The sequence below is a fragment of the Oncorhynchus keta genome, chromosome 20 (assembly GCF_023373465.1).
Source record: "Oncorhynchus keta strain PuntledgeMale-10-30-2019 chromosome 20, Oket_V2, whole genome shotgun sequence".
NCBI lineage: Eukaryota > Metazoa > Chordata > Actinopteri > Salmoniformes > Salmonidae > Oncorhynchus > Oncorhynchus keta.
The window spans coordinates 28,272,297-28,290,516 of record NC_068440.1 but is presented as its reverse complement, the minus strand read 5'-3'; the positions used below and the strand labels follow the sequence as shown (position 1 = coordinate 28,290,516).

The window sequence follows — 18,220 nt, the reverse complement described above, 5'->3', positions numbered from 1 at the left end:
CCTGAGAGCCTTGTCTGGTAGGGAAACAGTTCATTCAACCTCATTTACTGCCTATAAAAAAACAGCTGATATGGAAGACTTGCTTAAACACGTGGCTTCTACTGACAATTGAGATGTACACACTATTGCATAAGGGGACGACGAGTGGATGAGGCAATTCGTGATTTCTATTAAAGATATTAATGAGCGAGCTAGGACAGACGTAGTCAATATTACTATTTGTTCAGAACTTTTGAAATGTACAGCGACAGAATTCAGAACATGGCCTGTTCTTACTGTATTATCCCCGTATGTCACTTATGCCTGAAGACCCCTCAAAATAAGGATTATTATGTTTCCAAGCCATTCCAGAACCAATGCGTGTTAATGTTCAGGCGGAGTGTTGGGGCTCAAAACTCCCCTGTACAGAAGACGCCTTTGTCCAGTGACACTTATGTGTAATGAAACTGAGTCATGATCAAGTGCTAAAACAGACCTACAGCACTTGCTATAACATGCCCGTATGACATATATATATATATTGAGTAATTGAGCTTGCCATTTTATTCACTCTTTGTGGCTTCCTCTTCACTCATATTATTGCGCTTCCTTCCCTGCTGGTTAAATCAGCCTTCTGCAACTGTAGCGAAGGTTCAATAAGCAGAGGGAGGAGAGAAGCATAATGGTAGACCGCGCTGACGCTCTCAAACACACACATAGAGGGAGATATAATTGGAGGGAGTGAGCGGGGAGAAGAGAACGGAGTGTGTGAGGAGTTGATATCACGGGTTTAGGGAGGGATACAGTACTGTACAGTTGTCAGAGGGAGGATTCGGATTTCCGGTTAGCGGAACAGCATGATCTTAACCGCGGGTAGTGCCTCTTCAACCGAGGTGATCTCACCGACGACTGTGGATTGACAGACAGGCGCACAGAGAAACACACCGAGGACACATTTACCTCAGAAAGAGTGTGAGGGTTTGTTTGTGTGTTGGTGTAACCACATGAGCTCATTGCTTGCCCATGTGTCCTGACTGGGTTCGACTTCTCTGCCCGTGATAACATCCAAACGGGTATGTTTATGTGTTGTTGTTTGTCTCAGCTCTCTGAAAACGAATGACATTTGTGTATTAAGATGGAATGGAAATGTAGGGCAAGGTTCACGGGTGTTGTTCTTATCCTAGATGAAACGAAAAGTATTCTCATCACTTATTAATGTTGTAGGTCTACTGGCAACATCTATCTGGGGCCTCTAAGATAAAATCAACTATTGGGAAACGTCTGAGACGTGTGTAGGCTCAACTGTACAGTGTACACTTTTTGGAAAGAGAGGGGAGAAGTTGTGGATTGTCTAGAGAAGGATCCCTTACATGGGTTCGTTTTTGGCCACAACACAAGTTCTGGTCACAACAGTTAATAACGGTTAATTAACACCCGACCAATGTTCTACTCTAGGTTATACGTTCTGCCAAGACCTGTAAACGATTATTATCCGCTGTATAATATTGATGTTGATGTATGTGCCAGCGACTATTTGTGGATAGTATTCCAATCACGCCACAGTCTCTGGCAGGGCTCAAGCCCAGATATGCGTGACAGAGTAAATTGTGTCAAGCGCAGCTGGAAAGATGGAAAGAGCAGAGAAATGTGCAAGAGTGTGATTCGGTGCGTAAGCGATCTGTCTTTTCCTGTTTGCTAAACTGCCATTGTTATAACGGACACCAGCAGTTCGCCACGTGCCCTGAGCATGCAGGAGAGAAAGGTGCACAAAAAACCCACAGGCGCATGTTGGCCCCCTTTTGGCGTTTTTCTTAATGTAGCATACATTTGTTTGTAAATCACCACAAATAAAAAGTAACTTTTTTTCATAGGGTGTTTGACAATATGTCTGGTGTTATTCTTGGAAAGTAGACTAGATTCAGGCTACCCATTGAAATGAATTGGATGACAATGTTTGCAGGCAATTCATCAACGTCAAACAGGTGTGTGAAATCGTATTCATTATAGTTTATACCCATTTAGGTTTATTTAATTTCTTCGTGGATCATGCCTCCCTCGGAGCACATTGACACTCTCCCATGCTCTCTCTAATCCCCTTTTACATTTTTGTTCTTCTTCCTGCGTCCCCTTCCATATTTAGTGTGAATCTTTTTCATCCGCGTGCCCATCTCGCGCTCTCCCTCCGCGGAAGATGAATGGCGTTTCTCTGTGCGTTTGCGCTCCCCAGAAGAGTTCCAAGATAGCGGTGCCACAGCACAGACGGATTATCCTCGTGTGTAATCCGCGTTTGGTTGCGCTGTCATTTAAAATAACTCAGTTAAAAGAGCTGCTTTAATGAGATGCCCTCCTTTGTCTCTCTCCAGCTCTTCTCTCTTTCCTCACACCGTCTTCCTTTGCTCATTTAACTTCTAAGGGCTCTGTATTTTTTTGTGGTGATTTAGATGCCTCACCTTAACCGTGTGGTAAGATTATGATGATGACGCCAACGGGTAAATTATCACCACTGGTAGTGCTGAGCAGTTATGATGGGACTGCAGTTCATCATCTAAACCCAACTCTTCAAACCACACAGGTAGCAGAACTAGTTAAAAGCTTAAACAGCAGAACTACAGTAGAACCAGTTATGATCCAACAGAACAGAATAACCAGTTAAAAGCTTCAACAGTAGAACCAGTTGGAACAGTAGAACCAGTTAAACGCTTCAACAGTAGAACCAGTTAAAAGCTTGGAACTGTAGAACCAGATAAAAGCTTGGAACAGTAGAACCAGATAAAAGCTTGGAACAGTAGAACCAGATAAACGCTTGGAACAGTAGAACCAGATAAAAGCTTGGAACAGTAGAACAAGTTAAGGGCTTCAACAGTAGAACCAGTTAAAAACTTGTCTCCTCCTGCACTACTTGAACCTTAATGTTCTCCCTCTGTGTTAGCAGACAGTGTGTTTAATACAAGCCTAGGGGACAGAGTATGTTTGTAGTTTATCTGTGTGTTCTAATAACGGAAGCAGTCTCTTTTACAGGATTAGTGGAAAATGTGGTTGGACTACTTTATGGGAAAAGCATTCTCAGCAGGGGACATTCTTCTGCTGCTAGAGCAATAAGAGAAGTGAACAGAAGGACCCCACTACCGTCTGTCTACACAAGGGGAGAACGACTGCACCCTCATAGAAGCCACAGAAGTTAAAGGCTGACCAGGCATTGTTTGCAGAACACAGGATCCCCCATTATAGTAAATGGGAAAATGGCGATCTTCATGTAAATAAAACATTTTTTTAAAGAAAATAATGGTAACAATATAATTGCTTCTAATACACCAGATGTATGTCCTGGAAACTATTAATTTAAAATCGCACTCAGAAGAAATAACAATAATTTATTTGCTAATGGCAGGCTGCAGTACCCCAGTCGACCTGACTCGGTGAGAGGGGCAAGCACTGAGCTGGCCTGCAACATCACTTCCTGGAGTAACTCAAACTGTGCATTTTATGTACAGTTGAAATCGGAAGTTTACATACACCTAAGCCAAATACATTTAAACTAAGTTTTTCACAATTCCTGACATTTAATCCTCGTAAAAATTCCCTGTTTTAGGTCAGTTAGGATCACCACTTTATTTTAAGAATGTGAAATGTCAGAATAATAGTAGAGAATGATTTTATTTCTTTCATCACATTCCCAGGGGGTCAGAAGTTTACATACACTCAATTAGTATTCGGTAGCAATGCCTTTAAATAGTTTAACTTGGGTCAAAACGTTTCAGGTAGCCTTCCACAAGCTTCCCACAATAAGTTGGGTGAATTTTGGCCCATTCCTCCTGACAGAGCTCCTAACTGAGTCAGGTTTGTAGGCCTCCTTGCACGCACATGCTTTTTCAGTTCTGCCCACATATTTTCTACAGGATTGAGGTCAGGGCTTTGTGATGGCCACTCCAATACCTTGACTTTGTTAACCTTAAGCCATTTTGCCACAACTTTGGAAGTATGCTTGGTGTCATTGTCCATTTGGAAGACCCATTTGCGACCAAGCTTTAACTTTCTGACTGATGTCTTGAGAGGTTGCTTCAATATATACACATATTTTCCCTTCCACATGATGCCATCTATTTTGTGAAGTGCACCAGTCCCTCCTGCAGCAAAACACCTCCCCCACAACATGATGCTGCCACCCACGTGCTTCATGGTTGGGATAGTGTTCTTCGGCTTGCAAGCCTTCCCCTTTTTCCTCCAAACATAAGGATGGTCATTATGGCCAAAAAGTTATATTTTTGTTTCATCCGACCAGAGGACATTTCTCCAAAAAGTACGATATTTGTCCCCATGTGCAGTTGCAAACTGTAGTCTGGCTTTTTTTTTATGGCCGTTTTGGAACAGTGGCTTCTTCCTTGCTGAGTGGCCTTTAGTTTACATACACTTAGGTTGGAGTCATTAAAACTTGTTTTTCAACCACTCCATAAATGTCATGTTAAGAAACTATAGTTTTGGTAAGTGACACAAGTAATTTTTCCAACAATTGTTTGCAGACAGATTATTTCACTTATAATTCACTGTATCACAATTCCAGAAGTGGGAAGGTTGTGGAAGGCTACCTGAAACGTTTGACTCAAGTTAAACAATTTAAAGGCAATGTTATCAAATACTAACTGAGTGTATGTAAACTTCTGACACACTGGGAATGTGATGAAATAAATCAAATCTGAAATAAATCATTCTCTCTAGTATTATTCTGACATTTCACATTCTTAAAATTAAGTGGTGATCCTAACTGACCTAAGACAGGGAATGTTTACTAGGATTAAATGTCAGGAATTGTGAATAAACTGAGTTGAATTTGGCTAAGGTGTATGTAAACTTCAGACTTCAACTGTGTAACATTAAATAGAGTGGTTGGTTGTTTAGCTTTGTGTGCACAACTATGGGGCAAAACAGATGGGGGCTGCATTAGATCGTTGACAACATCTAAACTATATTTAGTCTCCAATGTTTATTGAAAGCAAAAATGAAATTGCACAGTGAGCACTTGTCTCTCAAAGACATCGTTACAGTTGTTGGTTAGTTACCTAGTGGATTTTAGCTAAATTAGCATAGATGTGACATCAGTCAAAACACCTCCGGGACCACCCATACGTAGAATGTATGCACACATGACTGTAAGTCGCTTTGGATAAAAGTGTCAGCTAAATGGCATATATTATATTATATTATATTACCTCAAAACAAGACATGGTATCAAGAACAAGATAAAACTAACTGAAACGAGCCACTTACGATTCCCCACATGGAGTTTATTGTCATAGCTGCTAGCTATCTGGCCATCCAGAATCACAACACACGACCTTCTGCCCCATTGAAGCATGTGCATTGTTTTTTGTGACATTCTCAGCTAACCCGTCTATAAATATTGTACCTAATATCCGATTTGGACTTCAAAGAAATTGTCAAAAGCCAACCGCAGAACCACACCCCACGCCAATTCCACCTCAACATCAAGAATGTAGTATGGGGCTGTGGCTCCGAGTATTGTTTCTTCATCCTATGGAATGTATTCTCAGTGATTTTGGTGACGTTTTTTCCCCTGTTCAGAGAAATTAGTAATTGAAGTTGTTGGGTTTATGTCCCTTCCTACATCCGGATATTACCACGTTCTTACCACTAGATGGTGCTGTTCCTGCTAGTAACTTTTTTTCTTTCTTAGAATCACCCACATTTTTAAAGGGGTAGTTCACCCATATTACAAAATTACATATTGGTTTTCTTACCCTGTACGTGGTCTATGGACTAGTGCTACTTTTGTCAACAAAAATAGTGACACATTTTCATCAACCCTATTTTTCCGTTTCAAATGACGACTATAACTGACTAAATAGACCCAGAAAAAACTATAACTTAATCATTTACATTTACATTTAAGTCATTTAGCAGACGCTCTTATCCAGAGAATAAGATTTTTCATTTCAGTTGACTAAAACGAGACAAGACAAAATTCTCTGTAACTAAAATCGGACTACTAAGTGGACTGTTAATAATATGAATAATATTATTAATAAAATATTAAAATAATAATATGAATAACATTTATATTAGCAGCACAGATGCACAGCACAGTTCTGTTCGGTAGTGGGAACGACGCGCCACACCCGAGACACACACACACCCTACATCAGCTGGTGAGCTGCGGGGAGCAAGCGATGGGTGTGGGCAGACAGGCTCCGCTTCCGATTATACACATCGAGTAGGTGACTCGCTTGCTTCCCCATAGCTAACCAGTCACCTTCTAGTTAGCTACCCTGGTTAAGAAACACAAGCTGCTTCATGAATGTAAAAACAATAGCCGTCTTGAGTTTAATAGGATAACAACAGTCTAGCCATGTTTTTCCCTCCCTCGCCCAACCTTCCCACGTTCCCTACTGCATTTCATAGCCAGGTTCTGTAGACAAAGTAGCCAAGTCTCCCTCTTTTTCTTAGTGAAAAAGGCTTGAGAGATTACAGTTCCAAAGATATGACACATAATACTGGTGCAAATGTTTTTTTTGTGCGTTGGTGTGCCGCATTTTACATTCTTAAAACATATTGCGGGCCGGTCTAAAACTAGGCTACTTGTGGACCGGACTATTAACCATTTGTTAAGGATACACTTTGTTCAGTTTATTGACTAAATTCCTCTTGCCACTATCTCAGTGGGTAAATAACTTTATTTTGAGTTAATGTGGACTCAGACTTTAGCACTTGGACCAGGATTTGAGCCAAAATGAACACTGCTATGGACCAGGTATGACAGCACCCCATGCTTTGGTTTTGTTGACCTGACCACTGTTTCAAAGGCTTTTTAGTATTTTCGTCACAAAGCCAATGCGAGTTGATTGTGACTATATTAGCATTTTCTTCACTTTATGTCTAAACCATCCTAAAGTATAAAAATGGGTTGTGTAACTCAGTGATGTTACTTATATACTGAACAACAAGATAAACCCAACATGTAGTGTTGGTCCCATGTTTTATGAGCTGAAATAAAGATCCCAGAAATGTTCCATATGCACAAAATTACTTTACATCCCTGTTAGTGAGCATTTTTCCTTTGCCAAGATAATCCATCCACCTGACAGGTGTGGCATATCAAGAAGCTAATTAAACCGCATGATCATTACACAGGAGCATCTTGTGCTGGGGGTCAATAAAAGGCCACGCTAAAATGTGCAGTTTTGTCAAACAGCACAATGCCACAGATGTCTCAAGTTTTGAGGGAACGTGCAATTGGCATGCTGACTACAGGAATGTCCAACAGAGCTGTTGCCAGATAATTAAATGTTAATTTATCTACCATAAGCCGCCTCAATGTCATTTTAGAGAATTTGGCAGTAATGCCTCATAACCACAAACCATGTGTAACCACGCCAGCCCAGGACCTCCACATCCAGCTTCTTCACCTCGTCTGAGACCAGCCAGGATTGTCTGAGACCAGCCACTTGGACAGCTGATGAAACTGTAGGTTTGCACAACCGAAGAATTTCTGCACAAACTGTCAGACACCATCTCAGGGAAGGTCATCTGCATGCTCGTTGTCCTCACCAGGGTCTTAAGTTCCTCGGCGTACACATCACGGACAAACTGAATTGGTCCACCCACACAGACAGCGTTGTGAAGAAGGTTCATTAGCGCCTATTCAACCTCAGGAGGCTGAAGAAATTTGGCTTGTCACCAAAAGCACTCACAAACTTCTACAGATGCACAATCAAGAGCATCCTGTCGGGCTGTATCCATGCCTGGTACGGCAACTGCTCCGCCCACAACCGTAAGGCTCTCCAGAGGGTAGTGAGGTTTGCACAACGTATCACCGGGGGCAAACTACCTGCCCTCCAGGACATCTACACCACCCGATGTCACAGGAAGGCCATAAAGATCATCAAGGACAACAACCACTCGAGCCACTGCCTGTTCACCCCGCTATCATCCAGAAGGCGAGGTCAGTACAGGTGCAGGGACCGAAAGACTGAAAAACAGCTTCTATCTCAAGGCCATCAGACTGTTAAACAGCCACCACTAACATTGAGTGGCTGCTGCCAACATACTGACTCAACTCCAGCCACTTTAATAATGGAAATTGATGTAAAAAATGTCTCACTAGCCACTTTAAACAATGCCACTTAATATAATGTATACATACCCTACATTACTCATCTCATATGTATATGTATATACTGTACTCTATATCATCTACTGCATCTTTATGTAATACATGTACCACTAGCCACTTTAAACTATGCCACTTTTATGTTTACATACCCTATATTTCTCATATGTATATACGGTACTCGATACCATCTACTGCATCTTGCCTATGCTGTTCTGTACCATCACTCATTCATATATCTTTATGTACATATTCTTTGTCCCTTTACACTTGTGTGTATAAGGTAGTAGTTGTGGAATTGTTAGGTTAGATTACTCGTTGGTTATTACTGCATTGACGGAACTAGAAGCACAAGCATTTCGCTACACTCGCATTAACATCTGCTAACCATGTGTATGTGACAAATCAAATTTGATTTGATTTCACCCGACTGCAGTTCGGCGTCGTAACCGACTTCAGTGGGCAAATGCTCACCTTCGATGGCCACTGGAATTCTGGAGAAGTGTGCTCTTCACAGATTAATCCTGGTTTCAACTGTACTGGGCAGATGGGCCAGATGGCGTGGATAGCGTTGTTTTCGGAGAGTGTTTTGCCGATGTCAACGTTGTGAACAAAGTGCCCCATGGTGGGGTTATGGTATGGGCGGGCATAAGTTGCGAACAACAAACACAATTGCATTTTATCGATGGAACTTAGAATGCACATGATACCGTGATGAGATCCTGAGGCCCATTGTCATGCCATTCATCCACCTCCATCACCTCAATGTTTCAGCATGATAATTCACATCCCCATGTTACAAGGATCTGTACACAATTCCTGTCCCAGCTCTTCCATGGTCTGCATACTCATCAGACATGTCACCCATTGAGCATGTTTAGGATGCTCTGGTTCAACATGAATGACAGCCTGTTCCAGTTCCTGCCAATATCCAGCAACTTCACACAGCCATTGAAGAGGTAGTGGGACAACATTCCACAGGCCACAATCACCAGCCTGATCAAGAAGGAGATGCATGAGGCAAATGGTGTTAACACAAGATACAGACTGGTTTTCTGATCCATGCCCCTACTTAAAGAAAAAATATCTGTGACCAACAGATGCATATCTGCATTCATTAGATAAATATTTCAGCAAAATAATTTTTCTGTAACACTTATCTATTTCTAACTACATCAACTATTTCAGAACAATCTGAGATGGTGGCTTGGCTTGGCTTGCTGAAACGACCCCTGTCTCTGTGCTATGATGCTTGTTGACTGGAGAGTCTGGAGGTTTCTCTCACCCTCCTCATTCTCTCCCATACTGTCAACATATATACCTACTGTCTATGCTCTCTCTGTCTCTCTGTCTCTCTGTCTCTCTGTCTCTCTGTCTCTCTCTTTCTCTCACTCACTCACTCATAGTTTCCTCTTATAGTTAATGAAATTGAAGGCATGTTCTCCACGAATGTACCTGAATGAGTAAGGAGAGAACACAATCTGGAGGGAGGGAAGGTGAATTATATAAACGCATCCATTATGTTGTTCATTGGAAGTTTTTAACTTTTAGAGCATGTTACTCTCTGCTGGAGACACACACTTCGTCACCACCAGTGAGTTAGGCTCAACTGCTCTTAAACGCTAGTAAAACCAAATGCATGCTTTTCAACTGATCGCTGCCTGCACCCGCATGCCTGACTAGCATCACCACCCTGGATGGTTCCGACCTTGAATATGTGGACACCTATAAGTACCTAGGTGTCTGGCTCGACTGCAAACTCTCCTTCCAGACTCATATCAAACATCTCCAATCGAAAATCAAATCAAGAGTCGGCTTTCTATTCCGCAACAAAGCCTCCTTCACTCACGCCGCCAAGCTTACCCTAGTAAAACTGACTATCCTACCGATCCTCGACTTCGGCGATGTCATCTACAAAATGGCTTCCAACACTCTACTCAGCAAACTGGATGCAGTCTATCACAGTGCCATCCGTTTTGTCACTAAAGCACCTTATACCACCCACCACTGCGACTTGTATGCTCTAGTCGGCTGGCCCTCGCTACATATTCGTCGCCAGACCCACTGGCTCCAGGTCATCTACAAGTCCATGCTAGGTAAAGCTCCGCCTTATCTCAGTTCACTGGTCACGATGGCAACACCCATCCGTAGCACGCGCTCCAGCAGGTGTATCTCTCTGATCATCCCTAAAGCCAACACCTCATTTGGCCGCCTTTCGTTCCAGTACTCTGCTGTCTGTGACTGGAACGAATTGCAAAAATCGCTGAAGTTGGAGACTTTTATCTCCCTCACCAACTTCAAACATCAGCTATCTGAGCAGCTAACCGATCGCTGCTGCTGTACATAGTCTATTGGTAAATAGCCCACCCATTTTCACCTACCTCATTCCCATACTGTTTTTATACTGTATTTATTTACTTTTCTGCTCTTTTGCACACCAATATCTCTTCCTGTACATGACCATCTGATCATTTATCACTCCAGTGCTAATCTGCAAAATTGTAATTATTCGCCTACCTCCTCATGCCTTTTGCACACATTGTATATAGACTCCCCCTTTTTTTCTACTGTGTTATTGACTTGTTAATTGTTTACTCCATGTGTAACTCTGTGTTGTCTGTTCACACTGCTATGCTTTATCTTGGCCAGGTCGCAGTTGCAAATGAGAACTTGTTCTCAACTAGCCTACCTGGTTAAATAAAGGTGAAATAAAAAATAAAAAGGCTATTTGTTGTAAAACTGTGACTATGCAGGCTCTTTGACTCGTTAGTTTCGTTAATGTCTGTGTCTGTGCTGCTGTGGGCGTAAAGAGACTTGGTGTCATGATACACACTGATCACACACATTTACACACCCGGCTTGGCTGCATAAGTCCCCATTACCCTCACACACCCATCACCTGAGAGTTGTCATACACCTTTCCGTATCGGCTCAATGTGACTTAAACCGCACACACACGTTGAGAAAGACGTGCATTAACACACACACACAGTCAGGTGTCACACACATTGCTGTGTTGGCTCAGTGTGACTTAAACCACACACACACACATTAACACACACACACTTTCTTCTCCTTGCGGCTCTAACCAGCCGTATCTGACAGGGATTTTAACGGTAACCGCGGAGACGGTCATATCGTAGCGACACTGTCACAAGGGATTAGCCTGACGACGCTCCACTCCACCCAACTGACTTCTGGATCCTGCGCTCCTCTCTTCCTCTCCTCTTCCTCTCCTCTTTTTCTCTCCCGTTTCCACAGACCCCCATGTCCCTTGTCCTCCTTTCTAAACCCTCTCTTACTCTGTTCCTCTCCTCCGCCTGTCTCCTCCTTTACTTCCTTGCATCCTTTCTTTAACTCATTTTCTTTTTCCTCTTCCTCAATTTCCTCTCCTTTTCATTCTGACCCTCATCTCCTCTCTTCTCCTCTTCCTCAATTTCCTCTCCTTTTCATTCTGACCCTCATCTCCTCTCTTCTCCTCTTCCTCAATTTCCTCTCCTTTTCATTCTGACCCTCATCTCCTCTCTTCTCCTCTTCCTCAATTTCCTCTCCTTTTCATTCTGACCCTCATCTCCTCTCTTCTCCTCTTCCTCAATTTCCTCTCCTTTTCATTCTGACCCTCATCTCCTCTCTTCTCCTCTTCCTCAATTTCCTCTCCTTTTCATTCTGACCCTCATCTTCTCCTCTTCCTCAATTTCCTCTCCTTTTCATTCTGACCCTCATCTTCTCCTCTTCCTCAATTTCCTCTCCTTTTCATTCTTACTCTCATCTCCTCTCTTCTCCTCTTCCTCAATTTCCTCTCCTTTTCATTCTGACCCTCATCTCCTCTCTTCTCCTCTTCCTCAATTTCCTCTCCTTTTCATTCTGACTCTCATCTCCTCTCTTCTCCTCTTCCTCAATTTCCTCTCCTTTTCATTCTGACCCTCATCTCCTCTCTTCTCCTCTTCCTCAATTTCCTCTCCTTTTCATTCTGACTCTCATCTCCTCTCTTCTCCTCTTCCTCAATTTCCTCTCCTTTTCATTCTGACTCTCATCTCCTCTCTTCTCCTCTTCCTCAATTTCCTCTCCTTTTCATTCTGACCCTCATCTCCTCTCTTCTCCTCTTCCTCAATTTCCTCTCCTTTTCATTCTGACTCTCATCTCCTCTCTTCTCCTCTTCCTCAATTTCCTCTCCTTTTCATTCTGACCATCATCTCCTCTCTTCTCCTCTTCCTCAATTTCCTCTCCTTTTCATTCTGACCCTCATCTCCTCTCTTCTCCTCTTCCTCAATTTCCTCTCCTTTTCATTCTGACCCTCATCTTCTCCTCTTCCTCAATTTCCTCTCCTTTTCATTCTGACCCTCATCTTCTCCTCTTCCTCAATTTCCTCTCCTTTTCATTCTTACTCTCATCTCCTCTCTTCTCCTCTTCCTCAATTTCCTCTCCTTTTCATTCTGACCCTCATCTCCTCTCTTCTCCTCTTCCTCAATTTCCTCTCCTTTTCATTCTGACTCTCATCTCCTCTCTTCTCCTCTTCCTCAATTTCCTCTCCTTTTCATTCTGACCCTCATCTCCTCTCTTCTCCTCTTCCTCAATTTCCTCTCCTTTTCATTCTGACTCTCATCTCCTCTCTTCTCCTCTTCCTCAATTTCCTCTCCTTTTCATTCTGACTCTCATCTCCTCTCTTCTCCTCTTCCTCAATTTCCTCTCCTTTTCATTCTGACCCTCATCTCCTCTCTTCTCCTCTTCCTCAATTTCCTCTCCTTTTCATTCTGACTCTCATCTCCTCTCTTCTCCTCTTCCTCAATTTCCTCTCCTTTTCATTCTGACCCTCATCTCCTCTCTTCTCCTCTTCCTCAATTTCCTCTCCTTTTCATTCTGACTCTCATCTCCTCTCTTCTCCTCTTCCTCAATTTCCTCTCCTTTTCATTCTGACCCTCATCTCCTCTCTTCTCCTCTTCCTCAATTTCCTCTCCTTTTCATTCTGACTCTCATCTCCTCTCTTCTCCTCTTCCTCAATTTCCTCTCCTTTTCATTCTGACCCTCATCTCCTCTCTTCTCCTCTTCCTCAATTTCCTCTCCTTTTCATTCTGACTCTCATCTCCTCTCTTCTCCTCTTCCTCAATTTCCTCTCCTTTTCATTCTGACCCTCATCTCCTCTCTTCTCCTCTTCCTCAATTTCCTCTCCTTTTCATTCTGACCCTCATCTCCTCTCTTCTCCTCTTCCTCAATTTCCTCTCCTTTTCATTCTGACCCTCATCTCCTCTCTTCTCCTCTTCCTCAATTTCCTCTCCTTTTCATTCTGACCCTCATCTTCTCCTCTTCCTCAATTTCCTCTCCTTTTCATTCTGACTCTCATCTCCTCTCTTCTCCTCTTCCCTAGTTCCTTATTTTTTTGCATTATTTTCCTCTCCTCCTCCTCCCTACCTTCCCTCCTCTCCACCTCCTTTCCTTCTCTCGTCTCCTCCAGTGCCAATGTTGTCATGGTCGACAGGGCAGGAAATCTGAGTTTCATTTCTGCTTTAATTCATTCTGATCAAACATGTCGCTCCCAATCACCCAGATTTGATTAGCCGATGCCCGTATCTGAGGCCACTAGCCATGTAATGGTTGACACATTCATATTCCTGTATTATTGGTGTGTGTACGTGTTCATGGTTGTGTGTGTGTGCGAGCTGTGTATGCGTTGTGACACATTATCCCCCATAGTTTCTCACGGCAGACAGAGGCAGGGTTTAATACTATAATGTAACACCTGTGACGGGTTTATATTTAGAAACAAGTTTATCTTTATGCTAATTATTTTTCTCTTCCCTCTCTCACCCCATCTCTCTCCATCTCTCTCCGTTCGCTCTCTCTCCCACTCTTTCTCTCCATCTCGTTCTCTTCACCTCTCTTTCTTACCTGGCTTTCTCTCTTCCTTTCAATCTAGCTCCTCTCTATCTCTCCCTCCTCTCTTTCTCCCTGCAGAGGGATGGGCTGCAGGCTTCCTAAGCTGCGGAGGACTGGGGAGGAGAAGAGTCCCGGGAAGATCTACTCCACCCTCCGACGACCGCAGGTGGAGACCAAGGTGGGCGTGGCCTACACCTACCACTTTCTGGATTTCCTGCTGGGGAAGGAAGGTAGGGAATACTGACAGGCACAGGCACAGGCACAGGCACAGGCACAGGCACACACACACACACACACACACACACACACACACACACACACACACGCCTAGCTCCAGTAGTGAATTCCAATTCAACCCCTAGTCAACATAAAGGATTAGACAGGAATCCATTTGATTTATCCAGATCTATATGTCACCTGACCAAAGCACTGGTATATTCCAATCCATGTGCCAATGAGATTTATCAAACTCCAAGCGTTTACATTTTGTTGAATGACATGAAAACAGAGCTCTTTGGCGACGCGACCAGTGGTCGGTTTGGTATCGAAATGAGAATGCATGAGCAGAAAAGAACCTCATACTTACTGTAAAATATGTTGGTGGATCTTTGATGTTATGGGACTATTTTGATTCCACTGGTCTTGGGGCCCTTGTTAAGGTCAACGGCGTCATTAACTTTACCCAGTACCTGGATATTTTAGCCAACAACCTGGTTGCCTTTGCCAGGAGGCTGAAACTTGGCCACAAGTGGGTCTTCCTGCAAGACAATAACCCCAAGCACACATCAAAATTCACAAAGAAATTGTTAATTGGTCAAAAAATCAACATTTTAAAATGGCCGTCTGTCTCCGGAATGGAACCCCATTGAAAACCTGTGGTTTGAATTGAAGAGGGCCGTCCATAAGAGCAGACTAAGGATATCAAGGATCTGGAAAGATTCTGTATGGAGGAATGGTCTAAGATCCCTCCCAATGTGTTCTCCAATCTCATAAAACAGAAAAAACATCTGTGTCTTTATCCTCACGTGGTGAGGTAATTAAAGGTATTTAAAATAATTTTGACTCCTACCTTTTCAGGAGAAAAAAGTAATACTTAATTTCACCTTTATTTATACAGAACAAATTCTTATTTAGAATGATGACCCGTCTTTCTCTGAGGAAATGTACTAGTATAAAATAATATAATATCCCATTTTTTTAGCATACAATATAGCTCGGTATTTGAATTATTTTATACGGTAATTTTTGCTCATCTTTATCAAGGGCGTCAATAATTTCAGACCCCACTGTATGTGTGGCTAGAAGTCTAATTTGGAATTCTGTAGCTCTTCAAGACCAAGGTTTGTAACCAGGGTGTATATTTCAAGATAATCTCTGTGTGAGTAGGCATCCCACAGTACCAAAGATTCAGCTGTACAGTTCAGACTAATCCACGCCCCCTTCCTACCTCTGAAAATGAGAGGAAGATGAGAGAGTACTGTAGTTGATGTTTTGCACAGTGTTTAGGGAATGAAGTGTGTGTGTCTTTGTGTGTGTGTTTTGCGCAGCAGTGTTTTGGGAGTGTTTGATGAGAAGTCCCATGAGCTGCTGGGTTCTAAATATACTAATTCTGCTATTGTGACAGAACAGAAGAGATTGTGCAGAGAGAGTGAAAAGAGAGAGTTGGGGAGAGAGGGAGAGTGTGATAAAGGGAGATGTTTCTGGATTTTTAAACCTCACTTTGTCCATGTTAAAATGAACTTTCCCTCACACTCTATTTAGGAATGGATGCAGGAAGTTGAGTCAGTCAGTTGTTGAATTTGCTACATACGCAGAACATTCAGCAGCCAGCCCAATACAGACAGTGGTTGCACCCCAAATGGCACCCTATTCCATATACAACATGAACTAGGTTGCTTTTTATAGTGCACTATAAAAGGACTAGGGCACCATTTGGAACTCTAGCAGAGGAAGTCATGACCATCCAGACAACAGCTCTGAATTCAGCCTCCTCCATTTCTGTTAAGCTTATCATGAGATGGATGGGAGCCAGCTTAGAGTAGCACACATGCCCATGCTGTACTGTAGATGCAAATGCGTGCACACACATCAAAAATAACTCAACTCATCAAATCAAATGTATTGGTCACATACACGTGTTTAGCAGATGTTATTGCGGGTGTAGTGAAATGCTTGTGGTGTAGCGAAATGCATACACTCAACCTCACTTTAGTGCGCACACACACACACACACAATAGATTTCAGGCTAGGGAGTATTGTCATCTTGTCTCTAGACAGACAGGCAGGTCATTTATATGGTAAATTCCTTGATGCCACATGAGCTCCTTATGTCTGCATAGCAGTGCTCTGCTGAGGGGATAAAGGAAGATACTCAGTATTGTTTTTGTGTGTGTGTACATATTTTTGTGTGTGTCATGGAGAGAGACCAAGAGAGCGAGTGAAGGATTATCTGATTGTTTGTGAAGATTGAGACTTCATTCCCAGCAATGGGATTTGTGTGTGTAGACGCATGTGTGTATGAGACAAAGATGTGGTGTGTGTGTGTGTGAGAGAAACAGTGTTTGTGTGTGCATGTGTCCAGTGAGGAATCGGTCTGTCTCTCAGGCTGACATTGAAGAGAACCCACGGTCATATTTACGCTTTAATTCAATTTAATTTTCATTAATAATATTATTTCTCCCTCTGTGACTTCATCACTCCCACACAGTAATGACAAATAAATAACCATGTCTGTCTACTCATTTCCATTCAGAGACTATATCTAGTCACAGTTGTTAATTCACTCAGATACATGGGCTTGGCTTTGGATTGAACCTGTTCTCCTTCCAGGCATAGAGCAGGGATGGACAACTGGCGGCTCCCCTTTTTCAAAGCCTTCTGATCAATAACATGTGTCAACTGGAAGGTAATAAGAGTGTACCAAAGCTGTCATTAAGGCAAAGGGTGGCTACTTTGAAGAATCTCAAATATAAAATATATTTTGATTTGTCTAACACTTTTTATGGTTACTACATTTCATAGTTTTGATGTCTTCACTATTATTCTACAATGTAGAAATAGTAAAAACTAAAGAAAAACCTATGAATGAGTAGGTGTTCCCAAACTTTGACTGGTACTGTTTATATATTTATATTGCCTTCAGAAAGTATTCACACCCCTTGTCTTTTTCCACATTTTGTTGTGTTACAGTCTGAATTTAAAAGTGATTCAATTGTGATTATTTTTACTTTGCCCTACGCACAATACCCTTATAAATTCAAAGTGGAATTATGTTTTTAGAAATGTTCACAAATTAATTTTAAAAATCCAAGCTCAAATGTCTGTAGTCAATAAGTATTTAATCCCTTTGTTATGGCAAGCCTAAATACAGTTGAAGTCGGAAGATTACATACACTTAGGTTGGACTCATTAAAACTCATTTTTCAACCACTCCACACATTTCTTGTTAACAAACTATAGTTTTGGCAAGTTGGTTAGGACATCTACTTTGTGCATGACACAAGTAATTTTTCGAACAATTGTTTACAGACAGATTATTTCACTTATAATTCACTGTATCATAATTCCAGTGGGTCTGTGCCTTTTAAACAGCTTGGAAAATTCCCGAAAATTACGTCATGCTTTAGAAGCTTCTGATAGGCTAATTGACATCATTTGAGTCAATTGGAGGTGTACTCGTGGATGTATTTCAAGGTCTACCTTCAAACTCAGTGCCTCTTTGCTTGACATCATGGGAAAATCAAAAGAAATCAGCCAAGACCTCAGAAAAAAAATGTAGACCTCCACAAGTCTGGTTCATCCTTGGGAGCAATTTCCAAATGGCTGAAGGTACCATGTTCATCTGTACAAACAATAGTACGCAAGTATAAACACCATGGGACCAAGCAGCCGTCATACTGCTCAGGAAGGAGACGCGTTCTGTCTCCTAGAGATGAACGTACTTTGGTGCAAAAAGTGCAAATCAATCCCAGAACAACAGCAAAGGACCTTGTGAAGATGCTGGAGGAAACAGGTACAAAAGTATATATATCCACAGGTAAACAAGTCCTATATCGACAACCTGAAAGGCCGCTCAGCAAGGAAGAAGGCACTGCTCCAAAACCGCCATTAAAAAAAGCCAGACTACGGTTTGCAACTGCACATGGGGACAAAGATTGTACCTTTTGGACAAATGTCCTCTGGTCTGATGAAACAAAAATACAACTGTTTGGCCATAATGACCATCGTTATGTTTGGAGGAAAAAGGG

The 18,220-nt window shown here is 42.2% G+C and overlaps 1 protein-coding gene across 3 annotated transcripts in view; it reads left to right on the top strand.

Moving 5' to 3' along the window:
• The first annotated feature begins 665 nt into the window (after positions 1-665).
• The window catches only part of rftn1a (raftlin, lipid raft linker 1a), a 57,802-nt gene continuing 40,247 nt past the window's right edge, over positions 666-18,220 (top strand). Inside the window, exons 1-2 of one of the 3 annotated variants that reach the window (XM_052472559.1) lie at positions 666-1,052; positions 14,013-14,202. In XM_052472559.1, the coding sequence (XP_052328519.1) occupies positions 14,055-14,202 (148 nt within the window). In that variant the 5' untranslated portion in view covers positions 666-1,052; positions 14,013-14,054. The remainder of the gene's footprint in view (positions 1,053-14,012; positions 14,203-18,220) is intronic. The other 2 variants (XM_052472558.1, XM_052472557.1) reach the window with 2 other exon arrangements.